Source organism: Phalaenopsis equestris, unplaced genomic scaffold, assembly GCF_001263595.1.
Source record: "Phalaenopsis equestris unplaced genomic scaffold, ASM126359v1 Scaffold232823, whole genome shotgun sequence".
Lineage (NCBI taxonomy): Eukaryota > Viridiplantae > Streptophyta > Magnoliopsida > Asparagales > Orchidaceae > Phalaenopsis > Phalaenopsis equestris.
In genome coordinates this window covers 84,689-110,670 of record NW_018250784.1, presented here as the reverse complement: position 1 = coordinate 110,670, position 25,982 = coordinate 84,689, and the positions used below count along the sequence as shown (strand labels likewise).

The window sequence follows — 25,982 nt, the reverse complement described above, 5'->3', positions numbered from 1 at the left end:
AACTCTGTCATCTCCCTTGGATCTTCCTCATCTTTATTACAGGTCTCGACAACCACCAACATCACAACATAACCATATTCGACCAGCATCATTGTAAAACGTCACTAAAATTTCGGGCAACATCACAGTAACCACCAACACCACCCAAAGAATTTCAGACAACATCACAGTAATCACCACCACCAACCGAAGGATTTTAGGCAACATCACAGTGACCACCATCACAACCTAAAAAATTTCAGGCATTATCATAGTAACAGACACCATCACAAAAAAAATTTGTGGCAACATCACAATAACCACCACCGCTATCTGACACATGCCGGGCAACATCACAGTAACCACCGCCACCACCCAAAACATTTCACAAACCAAATAGAGCACATAGAGCCCAATATCACAAAAAATCACAAAATCAAATCAAATAGAACACAAAGAAGGGAAACAAGCAAAACAAATAGAACACAGAAAAGCTAATATCACATAAAAACCCATCACAACACCACTAATAAAGAAAAGCGCAAAATCTAAATCACTGAACTTGCAAAATCTAACACCAGTGCACAACCACCAGAAAATCATCAAATGAATAGAGTTGAAAGAAGTTAAAATGATTGCAAAATTAAAATGCCAGAATATATAATGGTAGAGAATATCGTGGGCTTACGGAGAGCAAATGAACCAAACGAAACAGAAGAATGGAGGGGATAGGGAGAGGAGAAGAAAGACAAACCCTTGCCACCGAAACACGGATCGGAAAGGAGGAGGAAAGCCGATGTTTTTAGGGAAGAATCACGAGAGAGGAGAGAGCGGGACATGAGAGCAAAGAGCTCGCGAGAGAGGGGAGAGCGGGACATGAGGAAAGCTCTGAGTAGGTTTGTAAAAGCCGAAGATAAATAAAAGACGAAATGCGGGTCGTGGGGCCGAACCCACAACTCGCGTTTATTATGTTTTGAAGCCGACATATATATATATATATATATATATATATACATACACAATATTATCAAGGGCCTCTTGTCCCATCCATTTGATTCACACTAACCACCAATCCTTAGCACCCTTAAAACTCACTTTTACCCCAGCATAAAATAAAACAAAAAAAAAAAAACCTAATTCTTTTAAAACATAATTTAAAAAAAAAACATAGATGCTCTCTCTCTCCTGCACCGTAAAGTCCCCACTAACAGCGCCGTGAAAGAGCACGCACGAGAGCAGATATACACCATTTATTTTGTCGTTGTCGTCATCATCATTCCAACCATGCTAAAACGAGTCAAACGCTTAGCCTTCTCTTTCTGTAGGTCACTTGCGCTGCCATTTCTCCTCTTTTCTAGCCACTTTTGAAGGTACGCTCACCTCCTCTCTTTTAGGGCTTATTTGTTTTCCCATGGCAACTAATCTGCTGATTTAAGGGTAATTTGATTCTCGCGCTTTCCAACCCTATCTGGTTTTGCTGGGAACTGGGCTGTGCTTTCCCTGCTGTCTGCTTCTGTAACTGGGCAGGTGTTGCCCAAGCCCTAATTCCTCTTTCGATCTGTAATTAGGTGGGCTTGTGCGGCTTTCTGGAGGCGGTCGAGGGTTTACGGTTGGGCTTTTTTGGGGCAGCTTTTTGCTCTATCACGTTTACTTGGACCCTATTTTAGAAGACTATCATTGCATTTTGGTGTTTGAATATTAGCTTCATGTTTGTTAAGCTGTATTGAAAGTTGTTTGTTGTTTCTTTCTGTAGTGCTGCATATCCGTCTATTCGATATCTGAGATTTCCTTATTTGTTACTGCGTATTTTGATGCTGCTAAAAACATACTGTTTTTGCCCTTGCCACTGCAACTTACTTGTTGTTTGAAATTGATATGTAGGCCATACGGATATATTGTGGAAAGCTGGCATCTTTATCCTATAGCAAGAAGATCACTTTGAAATCTCTGAAATCCCTGGATTCTATCTGTTGATAGCTGGTTATGTTTAGCTTCTTACACTTGTTTTGTTTATTTCAAAAAGGAGTATGGAAGGCTGCTACTGTGGAACCATTAATCTGAGGCAGTGAACTAATTCAACTGGAGATCCTGACTTAGCTTTTTATCCTTTAAAATTTGCTATTGAGAACTAAGATTGTTCTAAGGTGGTGGATTGACTGGTAAACCTTCGTGGGTAATGAGCACCATCTGTTTCAACATTAAAGCATTTTCTTGTGATCATAGATGATTTTTGAGTCTCAGGTTGGCAGCAGATTCTATGATTTTCAGTCAAATATAAGTTAGAAAGTAGCTGTACAGTAGCATGTGCCTAAAGTAATGGTGATGGCATTGGGGGCAGCATGCGGGCTATTTTAGATAGAGATGCAAAGGTACACTGCAACCAGCGGTGGTGCTGGTGTCAGTATCAGTTCAGTTGGTGGTGTATCTTCCAGGGAAAATACAAGGGTGGATCCATCTTTTCTATCTTCCAACTTCTCCCAGAATTCCAGGTTATTGTTTCTACGCTGCTCTTTTAATTTTTGTAATTTGTTCTTTATGATCTGGCAGCTGACCTGTTTTTTTATTTTTAGTTTTTCTACTGGTTATTGGATCTTTTTTGTCGGTTTTCATTCAAATGGTTGGAGTGTCAATCTTTTCTCTGGCTATTTCCTTTTTGTTAATGTACTCAAACACTTCCACTATGCCGATGTTTGGTTTGCTTAGCCTATTTTATTTTCATATATGGATTCCTAAATGATGCTTATAGGTGCAAATACTACAAGCCATTGTATAGTTGGCGCACTGGAAGCTCTTGTATCTATGTTTTATTTATGATTTAACTCATTATTGGTTTGCTAGCATTATAAAATTCTCTATTTATTCAGGTCTATCATTTGACATGGAGTAGTATCTTAAGGCAGCTCCTATTGATCCTATGATTGTACACTATCAGAATGGTGTGTAGCATTGAGCTTTGGAGAAAGATGTCTAGTGGGGATTGTGGCTACAATGGCTAATTTAGGTTTGATCTCTGACAAGGAGCAATTTTGTGATCCCTTGTCACATCTACGAGCACTCTTTGATGTGTATATTGTTTCGGAAGACTCATATTTCTTAGATTCACTAGCCATTCATTTGTAAATGAGTTGACCTATATAAAAATGATGAGGCATTGTTGCTTGTTTTTTGTTCGATTTATTCAAGAGGCTAAAAATCTTGTCATATATTTTTTTCTATCAAACTTTGATTTGTCGCTTCCATCATGCTCTTGTTGTCCTCTCATTCGACATGGCATATTTAGATTTGTGATCCGAGACAACTTGAATGGGGATACTTTGTATCCAAGATTAGTGGGGTTAGGCTATTTGTTTCAGTGGCAACTATTCTGTTTGCACTTTGATTTTTGGAGTATTCGATCTCTATCATTCTTTATGAATAAACAGAAAAATGTTTCAGATAATGATCTATATTCTCTTAAAATTTATAATCAAAGATTATAATTTTTTGCTTTAAGATTAGAATTATATGAATGATTTTAATTTTATTTGCTAGGGCTTTCACTATAGCTTAGAGCTTTGGAGAAATTCTATCTGCTGGTTTTGCTTCTCACACCCCAATTAAGTTCCAAGTTTTAAAATGGGATATTTTGCCTTTAGCAATGCGAAATGTAAGCCTGAAAATTATAAAAAAAAGAACTCATACAATTTAAAATAATTTATAAGTATGGCAAGCTATTGATATACACACACAAAATAGAAGTTGAAAATGTGATTTTAAGTAAGCATTCACCTTAGGTTTAATTATTAATACCTTTTGCACTTCTATGAGTAATTGCCTCCGATATCATATTCCCTTAATAGAAGTTATATGATCAAAAGAATCGGTTTTTTATGGAGGAATTGAAACTTTTATGAATTTATTTAAGAGGAGAGAGAAGGGAGTAACCTTGCTCTTGGGGACCTTACCCTTACATTATTGGATGAACTTATGCTGCTTACCCAAGTGAAAAAGAGTGTACATTTTGGGCAGGCCTCCTCAAGCTCATAGCGGGAAAGAGGGAGACAAAAATTGAGGTGGAATATCATTCAATTTTATCAAGCTTGAATTTTGTATTTTAAACTCTTTGCTATATATATATATATAAATATGTCACTGAAATATGTCTATCCCCATTTCCTGTTAAATGCTCTTGTTTTATAAACACTATCCTAAATTTCTTAGATCCATTCAACCTATGGAATCATTGCTCAAATATTCCATTAGATTTTTCCTTGAAGGTTGGTCAACCATGCAGAAATAGGTGAAGAATATTAGAGAAGAAATATGATAATTTATATTTTCTCCACATTATTCTCGTAGGCATCCTAATTTCATTGCCCACTCCTAAAAATGAAATATAAATTAATTTTTGCCATTTAGCTCCATCCTTTTTAATTTGCACTTCTACTCTCACGAGCATATTTTTGCAAATTTATTCTAAGAGCATCCTTTTGGATCATTTATGGAAGCTCATCGACAATGATTGTGTAGTTCATCTTGCTAATTGACTTTGTTATAATAATTGGTGTCATAAAAATTGGTGATGGACACCACCACTTGCGGCAACTAACCGAAGTCTAGGAAAAATTTCCACAACAAAACACTATACGATGTACAAAGGTGCTTTAATTCACAACATCTAATAACTTTAAATAGATATAATTATAAATCTATGCATAGTTATATAATATGAATTATTTAATAAATTTTTAAAAAGTTCATATAAAATTGAAAAGAAATATCATATGCATGCCAATATGAAGATAAATTTTGAAAGTGAACATGTAAATTGAAATTTCTAGCAATTTTTATTATGCATTGGAATTAATAAAAAATAAAAATTAATGTAGTAGTTTAATAGAAAATTTAAGAACTTCAAGTATGAGTGACACAAATAAAAAACATAATTTAAATTTTATTGCAAGAAAATAAAGTTTAGTGCATAAAATTTAAAGTTATATAAAGTATGTTTAAGGGAAGTCATTAATCATCATCCTCTCTTTCATTTGCATAATCATATCTTTCTTCAACTAAAATTATCATATTGAAAATCTTATTTTTTTCCTTGCGAGTCAATCATATCTTCTTTTACTAGAACACCAATAGAGGTTGTTGGGTGTCATTTTATTTTTTGATCTACTAAATCTTACAAATTGTAAGATGAGAAACGAGGAAATTGCGGAAACCGATTCAAAAAATCCAAAGAAAAATTGAATAGAAGCACACAAAATAAAAAAAATCACATAAAACATAAAAAACACAAGATTTAACGTGGAAAAACTCGAGAGTGAGAAAAGAACATGAGTCGCACTACACCAAGTAATCCATTATGAAGCATAAGAGGAGAATTGTACAAATCACACCACGCTCAAGCGTCTCTACACTTTGGAATAGTTCGGGACATTATTTTTCTTTTGCATAAGAGAAAATTTGAAATCCAACCCTTCTATCTTCGATAAATATGACACAATAAGTAGGAATTTCCTAAACATCAGTCATAGGCATCGATGCACCGTGATATGGCACTGCATAAGGTGTGCTGCAGTGTTGCGCTCTCATGTTCTTTGTGGCGTTGCTTGTCTTGGTGTTGGGTCATTGCATCGCTCTTCTCTAGGCGCTGGAGTGTAGTGCTCTCAGGTTCTACACCTGTATTGGGTGTGGTGGGGTTACCTTCTAAGAGATGGGGCATTGTGTACAATTAAAATTTTTTTCTGGGGTAGTGCCTCTAAAACAAATAAAGGGGGATCACCCTCTAACAAACTCAACATCAAGCGTGATTGGTGAAACTAAAGGCTTCATGTGATTGACACAATCAGGCTTCACATAATAACACAAATCACTTTTGATGAACTTTTTTTTCAACCTATTTACATGTTAGGTTTTTTTCACCTAAATGAACTACGCTAACATCCTTCATCTCTCTAAGTATTCCTTCATTACATTCACCGATGCTATAAAACTAGTTAGATCATTGTGTCTTAAATTGAATTTTCTTTCTAAGGTTGATTACATTTGATAAGCACCAGGTCATTTGGATCTAATCAATTTCTCTTGTTCACTTGTGCATGTGGCGAAGGAATGTGAATAAAGTTTACAAAAATTGTTAAGTATTCATTATATTCAAAATCAATATATTATTAATCTACTTGAAGATAATTCCTTTCATAGCTAGCTACTTTGTAAGTCATATCCAAATCCTTATTTGCTATTTTTTATGAAGTTTCAGTTCATGTAACGTGCAGCACCTATTATCGTTGTTTTAAAGTTATAATAACACATTCAAGAAAAAAAGCATTATATTAATAAAAGAGTTTAAAATTTCATAGAAGCTTCAATTAGTAATTATATCTAGAGATTTGTTATCTATATTGTTGATGACTGACATTGTCGCAAGCTGGCCACGGACATAACTATAAATAAGAGCATGTGATCTTTATCAATTCTCTCATTAATCTTTTCTACTAGCCTAACATTCTATCAGTAGTTTCTTATTAAAAAACTTTGGATTTAGGTTTTAACTGACTTGATGTAGTTGAGACCTTCATATTTTGTGGAAATCTAAAAAGGTCGACCTGGGGCCTCCTTTCATGTTGGGCGTAGGCTGATCATTCAAGGAGTGATGGATGGATTAATTGGAGATAAATTGGGAAACTCCTTGATTAGTTTTTACTCTATTCCTTTTTATGTTTTTTTCACAATTATTTCTTTTCCATGTTTAGGCTAAATATAATCGGTAAGATTGTAAATTAGAAGTAACTAGTTTCTCTATATATGTAGCCTTATGGTTGAAGATTGTAATGAGAATTAAATGAGTATTCCGTTCAATGCTTTTTTCTTCATGGTTTTAAAGCAAGAAAACAAATCCTAGCTTTCATTCAGTGTGCAGGCCATTCTCTGCTCGCTCCTACAGAAGCTGGAGCCTCTCCAAGAACAATCCGATCGCCAAAATCCTTCCTCCAGCCAACCCGCATGCCCTCCTCCGCTCCTTATCATAGCTGGATTCCTGCAGATACAAAGCTCTATTCCTACAACAACTACCAACTCTCTTATCTAGCCCTAAATGTGCATAGGGTTTATGACCAAGCACGGAATGAAGACATTTAATTCTATTCTGGAAATTAGTTTTGAATTAGAGACCATAAATTTTGTATTCTGTCCAAACAACCCCTGAACTCTCTTCGTTTATCACAAACCATAAACTCAATGACCATAAATTTCCGTAATTGTCACAATCCGTGTTTATGTATTTTTATGAAAAAGAGAAAAATGAACATCTCACGCTAGGGCAGAGTTCTTGAGCTCATTGATCCTATCTGTCGTAGATGGAAGCTTCAAGTCCATGTGATTGTCCTGGCTAGTCAACTCAATGACCACTGAAGTAGGAGATTTTTTTGTCGTACAAGTCAACCAAAAAAATTTGGAAGGCAACAAAAACTTATTCCAACACTGAGAACATTGCAGATTTGTTTGAGATCAAATCCAAGTTACACTATCTTTGTCAAGGAGAGCTAAGTGTCATTCAATATTTCAACACCTTGACAAGGTATTGGTTACAATTTGATATATTTAAGAAATATGTGTAAATGTCCACATGATGCTGTGATGCATAAATCCATCATTGAGAAGAAGAGAACTATCAAATTTTTAGTGGGACTAAGGAATTGGATGAAGTGAGCGGGAGGATCATAGGAATAAACCTCTTCTATCTACCCGTGAAGCTTTTGTTGAAGTTAGAAGAGAATAGAGTAAAAGAATCTTATGATGACTAAAAATAGGAGTTTATCAAGTGTTGAAAGCTCAGCTCTGCACTCTTATAATTCTTCCCATGACTCAAAAGTTCAAGAAGAATTATCACACATGATTATTGCAAAAAAAATAAGACACCTTAAAAACAAATGTTGGGAACTCCATGAACAACCTATAGATTGCAAAGCAAGACTAATGCTTTTATCACATTTGAAGGGTTAGTTGACCTATTCACCAAGGAACAATTTGAAGTACTAAAATAATTTTCTTGGGGTAATTCAGAACAACATACTAGCCTCATGACGCACCAAGGTAATTTATAATTCTCCCATATTGCCAGTAATAAGAGATTTAGATATTGAATCATGGATTCAAGAGTTTCTAATCATATGACTTGAGACATCAATGCTCTATTTAACTATCAACAGGCTTCCGCATCTAGATCTGTTAGACTTGCAAATGGAATTTGCTGGAAAAGGAGATATGGAGCTCTCTCATAATTTTACTTTCCTTTATTTTATATGTTCCAGAGTTGGACTATAATTTAATTTCAAGTAATAAACTTACTCATGATATAAAATGTATAATTAAATTTTTTGTAAATCTTGTGAATTTCATGCGGTGGATTTGGGAAAGGTGAATGACAGTGCTAAAATGTATCAAAAGCCTTATACTTTCTCAAGGAAAGTCTCTTTCTAAACGCAAAAGTGGTCCCTCATCCATATATTTCTCGTTCCTGAGTCTATATATGTTGAAAAATAAGTCATGTTATAATATTTTCGCCTATGTCATCCTAAATTTAATTGTTACAAAGTTGTATCCTCATTTATTTTATTAATAAAAAATTAATACTTATTAATATGAGATTTGTCAAGTTTCCAAATACACTAGAAATATTTTTACCTTAACCCAATAGAAATTCTCACATCTTTTTTCTATTATTCACAAAGTGGGGCTAAATAGTTTGTCTCATTTATTGACTATCATATTAGAACTACTTGGATATTACTAATGAAAGAGACATCTGAAATAACTTAAACTATTCAAACCTTCTATGATATGATTCAAACTCAATTCTTCTGCAAAATTTTGATCTTCAAAACTGATAATGTAAAAAAATATTTCAACTCCATGCTTGTACCTTACCTTTCAAAAAATGAAATCATTCATTGTGAGTTATTGTATTGATACTCTAGAATAAAATGAGATAGCTGAGAAAAATAATGTACATCTTTATGAGTTATCCCACTTAATAATGATTTCCGTTAAGTTTCAAAATATTTTTTTTGGGGGGGGTAGTTCTTAATGCAGCATACCTTATGAATTGAATGTCTAGTAGGGCACTTAATTTTGAAACAACACTTAATGTTTTGATGGATACCCATCCTCATCAGAGCTTTCTCTTCTACTGTACCACTTAAAAATTTTGTGTTTATCTATTGTTTACATCCATTCCCCAAACCGTACCAAATTTGACCCATAATCTATTAAGTGGGTTTTTCTTGGCTACGCCTCTAACGAAAAAGCTCAGTGTTATTCACTTGTTATGAGAAAATACTAAAATTCTATGGATGTTGTTTTTTTAATTAATAATACTATTCAAAGTCTGTTATTTAGGGGAAGAGTGCAAATGAAAATTAATCTTGGGATGTATTAATGACACCTACTCTACCTGGCCTACCATTCTTTATCCTAGCCTTTTTTTCCGCCAAACACCATTGCATAAAAATATCCTACTTTGAGGATGTTCATCCAACCCAACTTGAAGTTCATAACAAAGAACTTCGTATTTATTCGAGGAAGAAAACCTTGAGCTAGTGGAAGACAACTTGCAAAGACAAAATTGCTCAAGCCAAAAACTGAGTCCATAGTCACCTGAAATTTTCGGTGATGAGTTTAGAACTCATGACTTACCTTCTTTCTCTTATGGTGTTGAAGAAAAAAAAAAAAAACCGTACCAAATATCCAATTCTGGAGTATGTAGCTTATGTGAATCTATCCACACCCTATAAAATTTTTGTATCTAACAGTGATAGTGTGCAAATTCTTAAATCCATTCTTGAAGGTCTTAAAAATCTATAATATAGGAAAGCAATTGACTAGTAGATTCAAGCGCTAAAGCATAATGACACAGATTCTTACTAATCTTCTTTAGGATAAGGTTATTCAACATCAAGTACAAAGTTAATGGTGATATTGAGAGATTTAAAAGTAGAGTTGCTGCAAAAGATTGCACTCAAGCCTATGGGATTGACTATTAAGAGACTTTTACACCAATTGCGAAATTAAACAATATTGGAGTTTTCTCAGTAGCAGTTAACAAGGAGTGAGAACTACATTAATTTGACATAAAAATTGCTTTCTTGAATCAGGATCTTGAAAAGTGTATATAGAGATACCATTAGGATTTGTAGCCTCACAAACTTGTAATATGTAAATTCAGGAAGTCTCTCTATGATCTTAAACAATCACCAAGGGCATGGTTTAAAAGGTTTGCTAAAATTATGAGATCTAATAAATATTCCCAAGGTTAAACTGATCATACACCGTTCATAAAAGACACTAAAAGGATTGATGTGTTGATAGTAAATATGGATGATATGATTCTTAATATGATGATGAAAGAGAAATTCTTAAAATCAAAGAATTGCTTGCCACTGAGTTTAAAAGTCAAATACCTAGGAAGCATGAGATATTTCCTAGGAATGGAGGTAGCAAGGTCCAAGAAAGGTACTATTATATCTCAGAGGAAATACTTTCTTGAATTGCTAAAGCAGACAAGGTGATTGGATGCAAACCTGCTCATACTCCAATGAATTCCAATAAGAAGTCTAACAGGGGAGAATAAAGTATATCCATGGATAAGGGAATATATCGAAGACTGGTAGGAAATTTCATCTACTTGTTACATACTAGACTAGATATTGCATTATCTGTCAATATTGTGAGCGAACACATGAATAGCTCATATAAAAAGTATTTGGTGATGGTGAAAAAGATTTTGAGGTTTCTTAAGCAGACTCCTGGTTATGGATTAACTTTTGAAAGAATTAGAAATAGAGTGAAGTCTAGACCGATGCAGTTTGTGCCGAGGAACTCATTGACAGAAGGTCGACCAAAAGTTGTTATTTATATGCATGGGAAAATTTGGTCACATGGAATGGTAAGAAGCAAACTGTTCTCTAGAAACATTGTAAAATCATATTATAGTGCACTCGCTTTAGGAATCTGTGAAGGGATCTTGATTCAAAAATTGTCGATAGAATTGGATTGTACCTCTAATAGGCTTATATAAATGTTTTCGACAGTTAATCAATTATAATTATTGCCAAGAATCTTGTGCATTATGACAAGACCAAACATAATGAAATTAATTGATATTTTTTCTCTGAAAAAGTAAATGGTGGAATTATATAGTTTAGTTATATCCCGACACACCAAGTTGCTGATATCTTCACCCAAGCTCTTCCTTTAAGAAACTTCTTAGTGTTTAATACCAAGCTTGCTCTTTACAACGTCTATGACATAGCTTGAGGTGGAGTGTGAAAATCTAAGAGGAATAGCCTCCTTTCCATGGGGGCTTAGGCCGATCATCCTAGGAGCGATGGATGAATTAATTGGAGAAAATTTGGGGCCTAGGCCGACCTTTCAAGGAGCGATTAATGGATTAATTTGAGACAATTTGGGAAACTCCTTGATTAGTTTTTATTTTTTCTCTATTTATGTTTATTTCATAGTTGTTTTCTTTCTATGTTTAGGCTAAATATATTTGGTAAAATTGTAAATTAGGAGAAACCGGCTTCCCTTTATATGTAGTCTTATGGTTAAAGATCGGTAAAGAGAATTAAGTGAATATTTTCTCCCATATTTTTTTCTTCATATTTTTTTAATGATGTAAGGCTTGCTCATACTTTTTTTTTATTTCGTTCAAATGCACCATAAATTTTATCCTTCACTTTTTCTGTTGTCTAATAATTATAAATTATGGCTTGTCTCTTGTCTCCATCGACTATCCTCAACACTTTCTCTAATGAGCTTGCAACGTTCAAAGCATGGGTTATATCGTGATAAAATTCAATTGTGAGAATGATCGCTTTCCTTCACTTATGCTTATGCATGTTTTAAACCAATGCAGGATGCTTTAATACTTGACATTTTAGAACTTAATTCCAATGATATATTTTCTCGATCCTCAAACATACTTGAATTTTTGATTCTTCACTAGTCTCTATCATACCATCATTATTTGTTTTATTTTTTCATTCCTTGTTGATAAGCAAGTTGCCTTCTAATTTGAAAGAATCTTTTTGTATTTGGTCATATTACTTCTTTTTGATGTTCCAAAAGGCTAATTAACGCTGCTTTGTATGAGATGTGCCTTCACTGGTCTCTTTAAGAAAGTAATTACATAAGCGGCAAAGGCTAATTGACTTGGATTTGAAGTCTATGTACCTTTAAGTTAGAACCTTCCTTGCATTAGAATCAATCATATCTAGGATCCTCATAGAAAAAATTGAAAAAATTATATCAAACTATATAAGGGACACTTCAAATTTTTTAATTCTCAACAAAAATACTAAATAGAAATTAAGTATTTTAATTTAATTTGATAACATTTTTTTTCTAACATAGATATAATAAAAAAAATAAAGAATAAAAATTTTAATATCTATCATAAATATACAGTATTATGTTCAAGTGATGGTTGAGAGGACCGAAAAGTGCACCAGTGCAAGTATTGACCTGGCGAGAAGGTTGGATGTAAAGATGCTTGTATTGGAGAAACCATAGATGTGTTTATCTGAGTTTCAAGGAGAGACTGGAAACGGAAATGAGGCGGTCGAAGCTGGTTGCTGGCTGTGTGGAACAGAGACCAATGGTGTGTCGAGGAGAGATCAATGGAGTTGAGTGCTGCTGTGCTTTTCTTGCATGTAGGAGAAATCAAGATGGAGCGACAAGCCACAAGCTATTTGTCTACTGGCATTGCTACCCCTAAGCGAATAATTCTGAGTTTTATTCACTTTTATTCTATTATATTAAATTGAAAACTCAATTGGGTGTGTGCTGAACCCAAGAACCGCCCAAAAACACGAAACAAATAGGCACTTTGTCTGAGCTCTTTTGCTCTCAAGTGGAATGAGACATGTACTCTGCCGTTACCTTCTGCGTTAAGATGGCGAAGATGTGTCATCCTCACATCCTAGGGCTTGGTGCTTGAATCACTCTGTTAACAATGTTGAACTTGGCGATGCTTAGAACTAGGAGAGATAACAAATTACAATCATTGCCAACATTACTTGGATTTGCTGCTATCCACTTTATTTGGCGACTCCATCGCCCTTGTTGTTTTTGTTGCAATTTCATTCTAGTCATTGACATTACTTTTTCTGATTGCCTGAGGGATAATCTTTTACCATAGGATCTCTAATTGCTTGAAGTTGGGCAATCAATATACGGATTCATACAAATCATGGACCTTTGCAATTGAATTGGGAACATACAAATCATGTTGTCCTTTGCTGTGTCTGCATTTGGGTTTCCTGAAATCTCTTTGAGCATGCAACATAGTTATAATGGAACTGGTTGTAAGAAATGTTGAGCTATTTTGTACCAGAATGGAAGATAATTAATAAGCCACAATGTGGAAGGGAGAGCTACATTGTATCCTTATGTTGAAGCCCTTCTTGGACGCATCTTAGCCCGGTCATTTTGTGTATGAGCTGCTTCTCTGAAAAATATTTGTGTATAAGCTCTTGTGACGGACAAAATTAGAGAAAGCCGTCTTAGATTGGTTGGTCACGTTAAGCGTTGACCATTTGATGATCCGATTAGGAGAGTTGATGTTTTAGATTCGATTTATGTTAAGAAAGGTAGAGGTAGACTAAGGAAGAATTGTGCTTATTGTATAAAAACTTATCTTAATTTATTAGAACTAAATGAAAATATGACACTAGCTCTCAACTTTTATGATCCAAATTTTTTTGTTAGATTTTTGCCATAGAAAGAAAATAGCTGATACCGTAGAATTACAAAATAAATTCCTGAGGATCAAATTTAAAAATTATGTGCAAATTTGGGGCTTTTACAACTTATCTTCTACTTGGTATTGGTTATGCTATATCTTTGCCCTCTCTTCATTTTTTGATAGTACTCATCAATATTTTAAATTTAAGTCTACTACTCAGCATCCACACGTATAAAAATCCATACATATGGATATTACTCATGACCAGTTATTTTTAACAAATAGTGAATGATACGCACTGATTTGGGTATGAGTATGTTCAAACATTCCATTGAAATTATGTTTTTTGTATATTGTTTTTTATAATTGGAAACAATTAATTTGAAGAATTCTGATTCAAATATCTACAATTTTACTTTTGTTTGTTCAAGCTAGCAATTTTAGGAGCATTCAATCTGGTATCCATGCAATAGCAAGGACAGTTTGTCATACTCTTTGGCATTTTCTGAGTTTATAGTTTCTTCTTTTATGAAAACTAGGGCAAAATGTAATATAAGTTTTTTCTAAGTAGAATTCAGCAATCTAAACAAAGTTTCTTCATACGGTTAAGGTCAAATATACATGTAGACATATTAATTTATGGATTTCACGTGTCATTCAAACTGTTCCATTATTTAAATTTCTCAGATACTGAGGTTTATTCTTTCATTTGTGCATATTACAGGGTTGAGGCCTCACATAAACTCGAAAAATGCTGATGAATGTCTTATCTTATTCTTTCATTTGTGCATATTATAGGATTGAGGACTCACATAATATTACTTGAAAAATGCTGATGAATGTCTTTATCATGCATAACTGATGATAAGAAAATTTCTAGGAAAAAGAGGAAGTGAATGAAGAACTTCAGTTTCGACTGTATTTTAGATGCTATAATATTAAGTTATTTCTATAACGAGTATTTTTTTTTTCAGGTTTTGTCATGAGCACCTGATGCTTTTTATTTTTATTTAAAGAAGCTACATTTCTCTTTATTTATTTTTTTAAGGAGAATTCCATCATGATTGTTCATTTTTATTTTCTTGAATACTGTAACTTGTAGGCGGCCACAGCCCTTGCATCCATACAAGCTTAAAATTGATAGGGAACCTCTTAATTTCAGGTAATCTTTACTGATATTTACCAATTAATTATGACTTGTATTAATGAAGCTGAGTTTCTTTCAGGGACTTGCAGCTTTATTTTAGTGATTAAATATGTATGCTAACCCGGATACAAATCCCGCATTTGTGGGGAGTTGTATGCCCCCATAAAATTCGGACACTTCTATATTAATATTTATTTGTCATAATAACATGTGTGCTTATATATAATATTTAATATTATTTTAACACTATATAATCATATGCAATTTGTATGTATGTATGTGTATGTATGTATGTATATACATACATACACATACATACATGCATACATATACATACATACATATATATATATATGTATCTCTATATATATATATCTATATACATACATACATACATACATACATGCATGCATGCATGCATGCATGCATGCATGCATCCATGCATGCATGCATGCATGCATACATACATACATACATGCATACATGCATACATACATGCATGCATACATACATGCATACATACATACATACATACATACATACATACATACATACATACATACATACATACATACATACATACATACATACATACATACATACATACATATACATACATGCATGCATGCATGCATGCATGCATGCATCCCACCCAATATTCATATTCAATATTCATATATACATACACCCAATATAGATATGTATGTATGTATGTATGTATGTATGTATGTATGTATGTATGTATGTATGTATGTATGTATGTATGTATGTATATATATATTCATATTCAATAATACATAAAAGTTTGAGCATGAAATGGAAGTTAACTTTTTATAACATGGCTATTCGTCCTTCCACTTTTATTTTCCTTTGATCCCACCCAAGTTGCTCTATTCCTTCCCTCTTTCTCTGATCTATCCCCAACAAATTCTAAATTTCTTATGCAGTCTGTCTGTCTTACATTCCACCTCAATCTATTCCAAAATGGGTTACGGTTTGGTTATGAGGGTGAATGGTAGCTTCTTATTTTTTCTTTTGGATTTAGAGCAACTTGGCTGATTGGCTGCCTGCTAAAATTTGAAATAGATGCTGCACTAGAGACAATTGAAGATGAGTTGGTGTTTAAGTTGGAGGGGTGTACGATTGCAATCAAGTAGCGATGAACTGAATTTGCTAATGTGAAGTAGTGTGTTAATTTATGTCTATAGCTCTTATGTGATTTATAATTGATGGATCAAATTGTAAAATTGGGCAAACAAAATGGATTGAACTTCTAAGCATCATATGCTTAATGCGGTTGAATTATTATTTTCTTTTCATATAATTTGAAATTCCATTGCCCCTAGTTTTCTACTATGAATCTCGCTTTGAAATTCTCTTAAAGAATATCTGAAGTTTCTTTTATCATGTAATGTGTGTGTGTGTATGTGGTTGTATAATAATTCTTTACTTGCATCCCTCTCAAAGTTCTACATTTTTATTTAGACTCGGGCCACCTGACCTCTATCCCCAGACTCCTAATTGCCCAGAAGAGACACTAACAAAAGAATACCTGCAATCTGGCTACAAGGAGACTGTTGAGGGAATTGAGGTATGTTTTATCCCATTCTATGATTTTCTTTCTTCATGGTTCTAATTTGATGAGCGTTGCACATCTTCTTTATGCTCACTCTTTCTGGTGAAATTCTGGTTCTTTTAATATTTGGCAATTTATCAGATAGCCTTCAAGAAACTACATTTACTCTTGAAATGCTCTTGGCATGACGAGAGCTTGTGTTGTTGGGAGTTCTTTTAGGTCTTGTTTAACAACAGATTGATGTGCATTATTCTGTCGAAATGAAGGACTGGAAAGGCTTATAATAGGTTGAATAGCTTTATGAGGGTAGGAGGATATAGGATATTTCATTCAATGTCTGACTGAAGAATATAGTGAAAAATTTCTTTTTGTGCAATTTATCAGATGGCCTGCAAGAAACTACATTTACTAATGTTATTCTCTTGGTATGATTATTGTTTGTAGACCATAACTTTAGGGCTTGTTGTTGCAACCACCTTTAGGTTTTACTAGCCGCTATTTATGGCCATCTGCTACTTCGATTCTTAGTTTTGTCACAATGAAAATCCTGGGTTTGCCATTATTTGCATTTTTTTGGTTTCTCCTGCAAGTAAACCTAATTATGCTGCAATCACTTATTTTATGTTCAACATAGTTGTCACTTTCAGGTCTACTACTTTCATGCTTGCTATTGTCACCGCCTCTGGGCTTCTCACAAGGACCACCCTTAGGTCTTGTAGTTGACAAATTCAAGCCTATTGCAGCTATCGCCTTTAAACTTGCTACAATCAGCTCTCTTAGAATTACTAGTATTATTACCCTTGGGTTTTGTAACATCGTCATCGTCATAAGTGCCACCACGGAGTCCAACATTTCAATGCAGCCTAGACTTCCAACATCAATGCTGATTAACGCCTGTTATTGCATTTTTATTGACACATTGTTATTACAATTGGTGTCCAAGTCTGCTATAATCATCCCTATAAATATATTAGTATTTGAGGAATCATTGTATCAATGTTTTTTCTATTCTTCAGGGTGGATGGGGTTTACACATTTCAATGTTGCCTAGACTTCCAACATCAATGCTGATTGACGTCTGTTGCTGCGTCCTGATGGACATATTGTGATTACAATTGGTGTCCAAGTCTGTTACCATCAACCCTATAGATTTATTAGAATTTGAGGCATCATTATATCAATGTTTCTTCAATTTTTTGGGGTGGAGGGGGTTTAAACAATTGTATCCAAATTTTGCTGTTATTCACTACTTTTTCCCCTCGTAACTTTTGCATATAATTTTTCTTTTCATATGAGCTGTGTGCGCTTGAATGTTTCAAGGCTGTGATGATTGCAATTTCCTCATACTCTCCTGGTTAGTATAAATCTTCTTGCGTGCAAAAGATTCATGGGTAACCTCTTGGACAATCAGTGTAGATATTGATGCTCTTGATCAATTTTCATTAATGCCAGTATAATTGCCAATTCTTTATCAAGTAGGCCTTCAAACTAAATCACTGTATGGATTGCCGAATTCCCTTCAATTAAATGCTGTCCTCTGTCATCACTTGCATTGATGGTCTATCATATTGGATTTTTAGTCCAAATTTTTTATTTCTCAACTCTTTACTACTATTTGGTATGGGATTCTTTTGTTAATTCTATTGCATGCTGCATGAAATAATGTATATCTGGTCTAACAGAAACTGATACGCAATTTCACAATCATACTCTTCATTGTTATAAAGCCTTTCAAGCTACTCACTATTAGTCTCCATTGTTGTAATTCATTACAGTTGTAGATGTGCTAAAGGTTGAGTTTCGTAGGATTGATTTTTGTTTTTCTGTGAAAGCTTCCTAAAAGGCAATGCAGGTTACATATTACCTAATGAAGGCCTATGAAGTGGGGGCTGGGTACCCCTCGAAGCGGGGCAATCCTGCTAGGCCAGAACCCTGCGACAGTGAGCGAGAACCTGCGAACCCTCTTGGAAGATTGTGAGCCGCGATCCCACGGTCTAGAACTGTGATACTTTGCGGGCAAAAACTGCGATACTTTGAAGGAGCTCGCGATGACACGCGAAGTCGGGGGAGACCGCGAACTTTTGTGATCCGATATTTGGGCTGTCTCGTGAGTCTATGGAATCTGTCTTCTTCTAAGTGTTTTTTGTCGATTCTTCTTGTCTTTTCTACCTTTCTTCCTTTTGTGTAGAGGTAGAAGCCTATAAATAGTTGTCCCCTGTCTGTAGGAGGCAGTTCTAGTGGAGTTATTTTCTAATCTTCTGTGTGGAGTCTCTTCTCTCTTGTTAGGGCTTGTGTCCGAGGACATGTGGTGCTTTGGCAGTATCTGCTTTGACGTGGTGTTGTAAACATTCAGTTTCCTTTGCTTTTTCTCACCGACCCCTTTTTTGACCTTTCCCCTAGTTGTCTACCACCCTCAAACATCTCCAAGACTCTACCACCACTCATATTTCCCCTACAACCTCGCTTCCCTACCTACCTACCACCATCCAAACACCATCACAACTATCCAAACAACCCCCCGACATCTTCCATGTTGCCCGACGCCACCATCGCCTTCAGAAACTTATTACATCCTAACTGGGGGATTCGCCTATTATTGTATTTCCTTTTTATTTGAGTCGTGTTGTAATCCTATTTCCACATTAATAAAATTTACTTTTGTGTTTCACTGTTCTTCCTACTTGTTCCGGTATCAGCTTATCAAAAAGTTCTCTATTTGTCTAGCAACATTTTATGGTTTGCGTAGTATGTAAGTTAATAAGTTGATAACACATTTGAACCAATTTGTATTTTCTTTTTTTTGGAAGTGCTTGCGTATTTTTAAAGTTGCCATTTTTTCATGAGTTTTGGTTTTATATTGTTCTCGTCCTTTTAATGTTTGGATTATTATTTTATATTTGTCACTTTTTGAAAGCCTTTAATTTACCTCTATAAACATCAAAATTCGAATTTGTTTGTTCTTGTCTCATTTTGTGTGTATCAGAAGCAACACTTCACTAACTTACCTATTTTATATGCTTCTGACGATTTACAGAAAATTTGTTACATCTGTAAAAAGTTTCTGGCGGGTAGAAATTTTTTGTTCATGTCCTTGTTCCTGTTTTATTCTAATGAAATGTTTTTCGGGTAGAAAGATGTGCTCGTTTTCAACATTCAAAAACCAGTTTTACTAACTGACTCTTGAGCTTTAGGCATGACCACTATGCTGTAATTAAAAGGTGTCATGTATTGTATCTCTGGAAGCATCTTGGTGCTAGTGAATTTTGAGTTTGAAATCATGCATTTTAATGAAGGAATTGCTAACAAAATTTTCAGGCAAGACATTTATCTAAGCTTACAGCATTCTTGTGGAACTGCAATTTGTCATTAATTCTTCTTCCATTATCCTGAATTATTTTGTTTCTATGATTCATCTTTTAATTCTGTTATCATCTAAGTTACCTACAAAATCATGATATGTTTTGGTGCACAGTTTTTTTGGTTTCGTGTTGGCCTAATTTGTCTAGTTGACCTTCCAGGAGGCTCGTGAGATTGTACTTACTACAGCTAGTTATTTCACAAAACCAGAACTCATCTTGAAATGTAAAGAGGTAAATTTTGGAACTATTTTATTTTAATTGAACCTTTATTGCATCCTCCATCGCCACCTACACCAAGACACAACTACCTTTCTTATTAGCTGAACTGAGCATTTTTTTTATCACTGGTTTCTAGATTCATGAATGATTTGATTGGTTACTATGATTAAGCTCATTACAGCATGAAATCTCTTGCTTTATTATTCAGATCTTCTACAAAGAGTTAATTATAAATTAGAAGTTTAGACATTGACACACAAGTTATAATATTTGATGCTCATGAGCCCTGAGGAAGCTAATTGGTAGCGGTACAGTCTAATTTTACCTGATAATGAAGGGCTTTAATTAGCCTGCAATCTTCGCATTTGAAGGGTTTCCTAGAGAATTTTCTATCTAATGTCACTCGTTGCTATGGTGGCTTTTCTTTTATAAAATTTTGAATGATCTGCTTGAAAAGCGATTTATGACGAAAGCTATGTTCTAGGCTAACTTCTGTTGTGTTTCCATTTTTAAAGGCGATAAGAAGACGCCTTAGGGCTATCAACGAATCTCGTGCTCAAAAGAGGAAGGTTTGTTTTTTTGCCGAACCTTCTATATTTTTTTTTGCATCTTAAAATGAAAATATTGTGTCATTTAATTTATGAATTTTCCAATAACATTATTTTTAATACTGGAGTGTATCATTTTTGTTTTGGATTACAACAGGCTGGTCAGGTTTATGGAGTGCCACTGACTGGTCATCTATTGATAAAATCTGGTTCTTTTCCTGAGCAGAGGTCTTCAAGTGAAGATTTCCGCAAAAAATGGATAGAGGTTGGCTATTATGGTCTAAGTCTTTATATTAAATTTATTCATGGTGTCAATGAACTTGATTCATTAGATTTAGCTAGAAATAATGATAAAATACTTGCTTTTGATATTCATTTCTGTAAAAAAGGTCTTAAAAATAAAATTTGTCATTTTTTGTGCTATTTTGTTTCTATTGGTGTATAATTTTAGGGGGTCTAGGATTTTTATGCAACTAACGTAGAAAACAAGAAGGAATTGTAATTCACAGATTAACGGCCACTAATAGCAGTAAAATCCATCTTCAACTTGAGAACAGTAGAAATTGAACATATATGCAATGACTGATTAATTAAAAACAATTCAAGATTAAATCTTTAAATTTCTCACATCAATTGAAATCTCATTTTTTGTCGATTGGACTGAAATCAAGGCTAATAGGTAAAAGTATAGAGATTATCAAAGTGTAGAAGATCTAGTCTCATGTTAGCACATGGAATTGACTTTCCCCGTGTACTCTACCACTCTGGAAGGAATTCTCACATCTAACAGATACACACGATTGAAAATCTGAATGTCAAAATTTATTGAATAAAGTAATTAAAAATACGTACTTCCAATTCTGTAATATCACCGGTCATGGTACATTTATTTGAGCCTTTAAAGTAAATAATGGAAATTTTGGTTTAGAGCATTAGGGAAAATCTTGAAAATAGTGTTTTTGGGCTGCTTGAAATCCGCTTTCTTTGACACAAATGATCTATTGAGGCCTGATATATGAAATCACCATCAGATTTAAGAATCATTTGTGTTACAAAGATCAAATAGCTCCAAAGTTGCATTTAATACATTGTTATGGGGACAATTGAATTAATTCATCCATAAATTTTCATCCAATAATTGAAAATTTATTGATCATTGCAGAGATTCAAATAAACGGTTCATGAAAGTAGTTACTTGAAATAGCAACAGTTTATCACGTGATTACTCATATAAATTGTTATTTAGCAGCAATGAAATACAAAATATTTCTGTTCTCCAAGTTTCTTTGTCACAATTATATCCAAAATTTTAATTGATCGTACACTCCTATCAATTCATACATATGTTTTCAAATTGGAGTTCAGTAAAGTTGTCTTCATAATATTTTTTTATAGATCAAACTCCTACAGCATTTTATTTTCAATAGTCTTGACTTTAGAAGTTATATCATTTTTCACATTTTCATTCTTTTGAACCCTTTTACATCTGGCTCTTAGTTGATCTCAATAAATTGGATTATCAACTAAATCTTTGTAATTTTCATATATCTGTTTATGGCGCTTATTTACAGTTCTGCTCATGACCCAATCTAACAAAATTCTCAAGTTTCTTAAGTTTGATGTTACGAGTGCTATTCAGCAAAAAAAAAAAAAGAAGAAGAAAAAAAAAAAAAAAAAAGAAAAAACTCCATAAAATGGTTACTAACTTCACTCTCCAAAGTTCCAAGTTCCTACAATATTCTGAAAAACATATCACCCTGTTTATCGTGCTTATTTACAGTTCTGTGCGCTTATTTACAGTTCTGCACTGCGATATATTTGCATTATAAATATTTATTTTATTGGTTTTACTAATTGGATTTTTGTGGAATCAGAGATGTTACGAGTGCTATTCAGCAAAAAAAAAAAAAAAAAACTCCATAAAATGGATGACCTTACTAACTTCACTCTCCAAAGTTCTAAGTTCCTACAATATTCTGAAAAACATATCACCCTGGATGTTCTCTGCAGTATAATTGATGGCATTTTTTGTATTTCCATAAATTTCTGTGTTTATTCATAGAAGTTTTGATGGTAGTTCTTGTAGTCCTTAGCCTTTGGCCATTAATAAGATCCCATTTAGCACTTTTTGATCTTTTTTATTTAGTTTTTTAATGACACTAATTTTTACTCACGAGGCTTGATTCACGTATGTGTATTCTTTCAGCCATAATAGTTTTCTTGTCAAACTTGAAGCTATATGAATGTTTATGGCTTTGGGAGCTGATTTATCCCTTTTTTTTGTGCAGGCCCTATCGTCGCATGGTAAACGACTGAGATCTTTAGCTGATTATGTTCCACATGGATACAGAAGAAAGTCACTTTTTGAAGTTCTTATTCGTCATAATGTTCCATTGCTAAGAGCAACATGGTTTATTAAAGTGACATATCTAAACCAGGTATGCAGTTTTTCATTAAAATATGTTTGAGCTAGTTTTGCTATCTGCTTCAGGATCCATGTTTTTTTTTTATGAATATAAAATGTATATTTTTATATATATTTTTATCGAGTAAAGATTCGGCCGGCCTCTAGCATTTCATCGGGCACACAAGATAAAGCTCACTTTAACCGCACAGAATTGTGGACAAAGGATGTTGTTGAGTATATGCAACAACTTTTGGATGAATATCTCACCAAGGATGGATCTGGGGCTCCTGTTTCTAGCAGAGATCAATCATCTACAGGCGTATTGTCTCGTTCAGCACCAAAGATTGACTCTGGTGGTACAACATCTGATGTTGAGGAGCCTTCATCCCTATATAAGTGGTGGTATATGGTGCATCTTTTGCGTTGGAGCTACTCCGAAGGGCTAATACTCCCATCTGTTGTGGTTGAGTGGGTACTTAATCAACTTCAGGTGATGCTTTTCTCCCTGTCCTGATAAGAATGCCTTTCAGTACTTCCCTTGGCTCTATGGCTCTAATTCCTGTCAATTCAATGCTAGCAGGAAAAGGATTCAACTGATGTTTTTGAGATGTTGTTGCCTATTGTTTATGAGGTCATTGAGATTATTGCCCTGTCACAAACTTATACTCGTGGGTTAGTGGATATAGCTGTTCGATCTATAAATGATCTCTCTGTAGGTGGTTCTACCATAATAGAAACTTCAAAAAAGTCATCCCTTTCCTATGCTGTTGTTGAGATAATTCGATACTTGATACTTGCTGTACCTGATACTTTTGTTGCATTGGATTGCTTTCCTTTGCCCCCATGTGTGGTTCCTGATATATTTTCAGCACGGAAAGCTTTTAAGGTAACTAAAGGTATAGATTGCATTCAAATTGGTAAACAAGATGATCATCTTCGTTATCTGTCATTTGGATATGCTGCATCATCTATCCAAAAACGTGCATCTAATCTTGCAAATACTGCAAATCCTGGATTACAAGGTCAAGGTGCTGCCAAAATTGTACAGCTTTTGGATAAAGCTTATAATTTGGGGGATACAAGGTTAGCATATAATGCTGTCTTTGAGGATTTCTTTGATTTGGCTGTTGAAGAAAAATGGATGGTGGAGGTCAGTCCATCTTTGCGATCTTCTCTAAAATGGATTGGGAATGTTGATCTGTCCTTTATTTGTTCAGTTTTTTTCATTTGTGAGTGGGCAACATGTGGATATAGGGATTATCGAACAACTGCTCCAGAGAATCATAAAGTTACTGGAGTGAAAAATTTTTCAAAAGTATATACTGCAGTTTTCTTGTTAAAGCTGAAGATGGAGCAAGTTTGTTTTTCCCCGCAGTCTAGAAATGCTAATTTATCGGGTTCAACAGGGAAGGCTGTCTCTTGTCCTGAAAATCTTTCTTGTATGGCTTCTCTAGAAAATTCTATTCCTAAGAACAAAAACACAAATCATGGTAAGAATTGTGTGGATATTTTCGAAAGTCCGGGTCCACTGCATGATATAATTGTATGTTGGCTAGATCAACATGAAATTGGGAGGGGTGGAGGCTTTAAGCATCTTCAAGTTCTCATCTTGGAACTTATTAGGAATGGCATATTTTATCCTCCTGCTTATGTGAGGCACCTAATAGTCAGTGGAATAATGGACAGAAATGAAACTTCATTTGATTTAGAAAGAAGAAAAAGACATTATAGAATTTTGAAGCAGCTTCCTGGTGCCTGTTTGTTTGAGGCCCTAGAAGAGTCAGAAGTGTTAGAGGCTGAATTCCTGAATGCAGCTGTTCAGGTTTACTCAAATGAGCGTCAACTTGTTCTTCATGGATCTTTTGGTCATTCTAGTCACCTGCCTAACAAGCATGACAGTTATGGACCTTTTTCCCTTCAGAGACAAAAGGATCTAGCATTTGCTTCTAAGGAAGGTTCCTCAATGATGTTATTGGAGACCAACCGGAACTCAAATATAGCCTTTCAATCTAGGCCATTTGTCAACGCTAAGGTGAAGGACCAAGTTGCTGAGCTTAAGGTTTTGATTTCAACTTTACTTCGTTTTCCATATACTTGCTCTGCACAAATTGAAACACAAGTCGATGAATCTCCTGGAAGCCAAAAGAGACTTTTAGGATCATCTGGTATCAGATTTGATTCATCTGAAGGGATAGTTTCTTGTGAGGATTGTAGGGAAGCAAAAAGACAGAAGTTAACAGAGGAAAGGAGTTCTTCCCATCAGATTATTGCTTCAAATCAGTCAGATGATGAAGACACTTGGTGGGTGAGAAAGGGACCCAAATCCGTAGAATCCATGAAGGTTGAATCGGCTAATAAACTGACTAAACATGTTTCCAGAGGCAGGCAAAAGACAGTCCGAAAAATGAGCCTTTCACAGTTAGCAGCAGCTAGGATCGAGAGTAGCGAGGGTGCTTCAACTAGTCATGTGTGTGATAACAAGATGAGCTGCCCACACCACAGATCTGGTGTTGATGGCAAAGTTTCCAAGGAAGCTTTCAGGTTGAAGAGTATTAATCTTAGTGATATTGGGAAGACTATAAAACAACTTAGGTTACTTGAGAAAAGGTCAATCTCTATATGGCTTTCAACATCAATCAAACAACTGGTTGATGGAAGTGAAAAGACTGTTTCCAAACCAAGCAATGGTAATGGTTCCTTTTCAACGCCACTTGAAGAAAGGAACACAGTACGATGGAAACTAGGGGAGGAGGAATTATCTACCATCTTGTATATTTTAGATATTTCTTCAGACTTAATATTGGCTGTCAAGCTTCTTTTATGGCTCTTAACGAAGACTTTCTGCGGGCAAAACAATAATGGTCATGTTGGGAGAAATGTTGTGATGCTAACAAAAGGTAGGGAAAATCATGTTTGTCAAGTTGGGGAGGCATTTTTTATATCAGCCCTTCAAAGGTATTTTGTTCCTCTTGGCTTATTCTTCTGTTTTTTTGTTCTTATGGATGATGATGCATTCTC

General features: G+C 34.5%; 1 protein-coding gene across 4 annotated transcripts in view; it reads left to right on the top strand.

The window, feature by feature from the left end:
- The first annotated feature begins 1,248 nt into the window (after positions 1-1,248).
- Positions 1,249-25,982, top strand: part of LOC110038441 (mediator of RNA polymerase II transcription subunit 12) — a 69,622-nt gene continuing 44,888 nt past the window's right edge. Inside the window, exons 1-11 of one of the 4 annotated variants that reach the window (XM_020743287.1) lie at positions 1,249-1,349; positions 1,861-2,138; positions 2,221-2,468; positions 14,811-14,870; positions 16,341-16,446; positions 19,950-20,021; positions 20,525-20,578; positions 20,715-20,822; positions 22,846-22,995; positions 23,113-23,454; positions 23,545-25,919. In XM_020743287.1, coding sequence (XP_020598946.1) covers positions 2,341-2,468; positions 14,811-14,870; positions 16,341-16,446; positions 19,950-20,021; positions 20,525-20,578; positions 20,715-20,822; positions 22,846-22,995; positions 23,113-23,454; positions 23,545-25,919 — 3,395 coding nt within the window. In that variant the 5' untranslated portion in view covers positions 1,249-1,349; positions 1,861-2,138; positions 2,221-2,340. The other 3 variants (XM_020743284.1, XM_020743286.1, XM_020743285.1) reach the window with 3 other exon arrangements.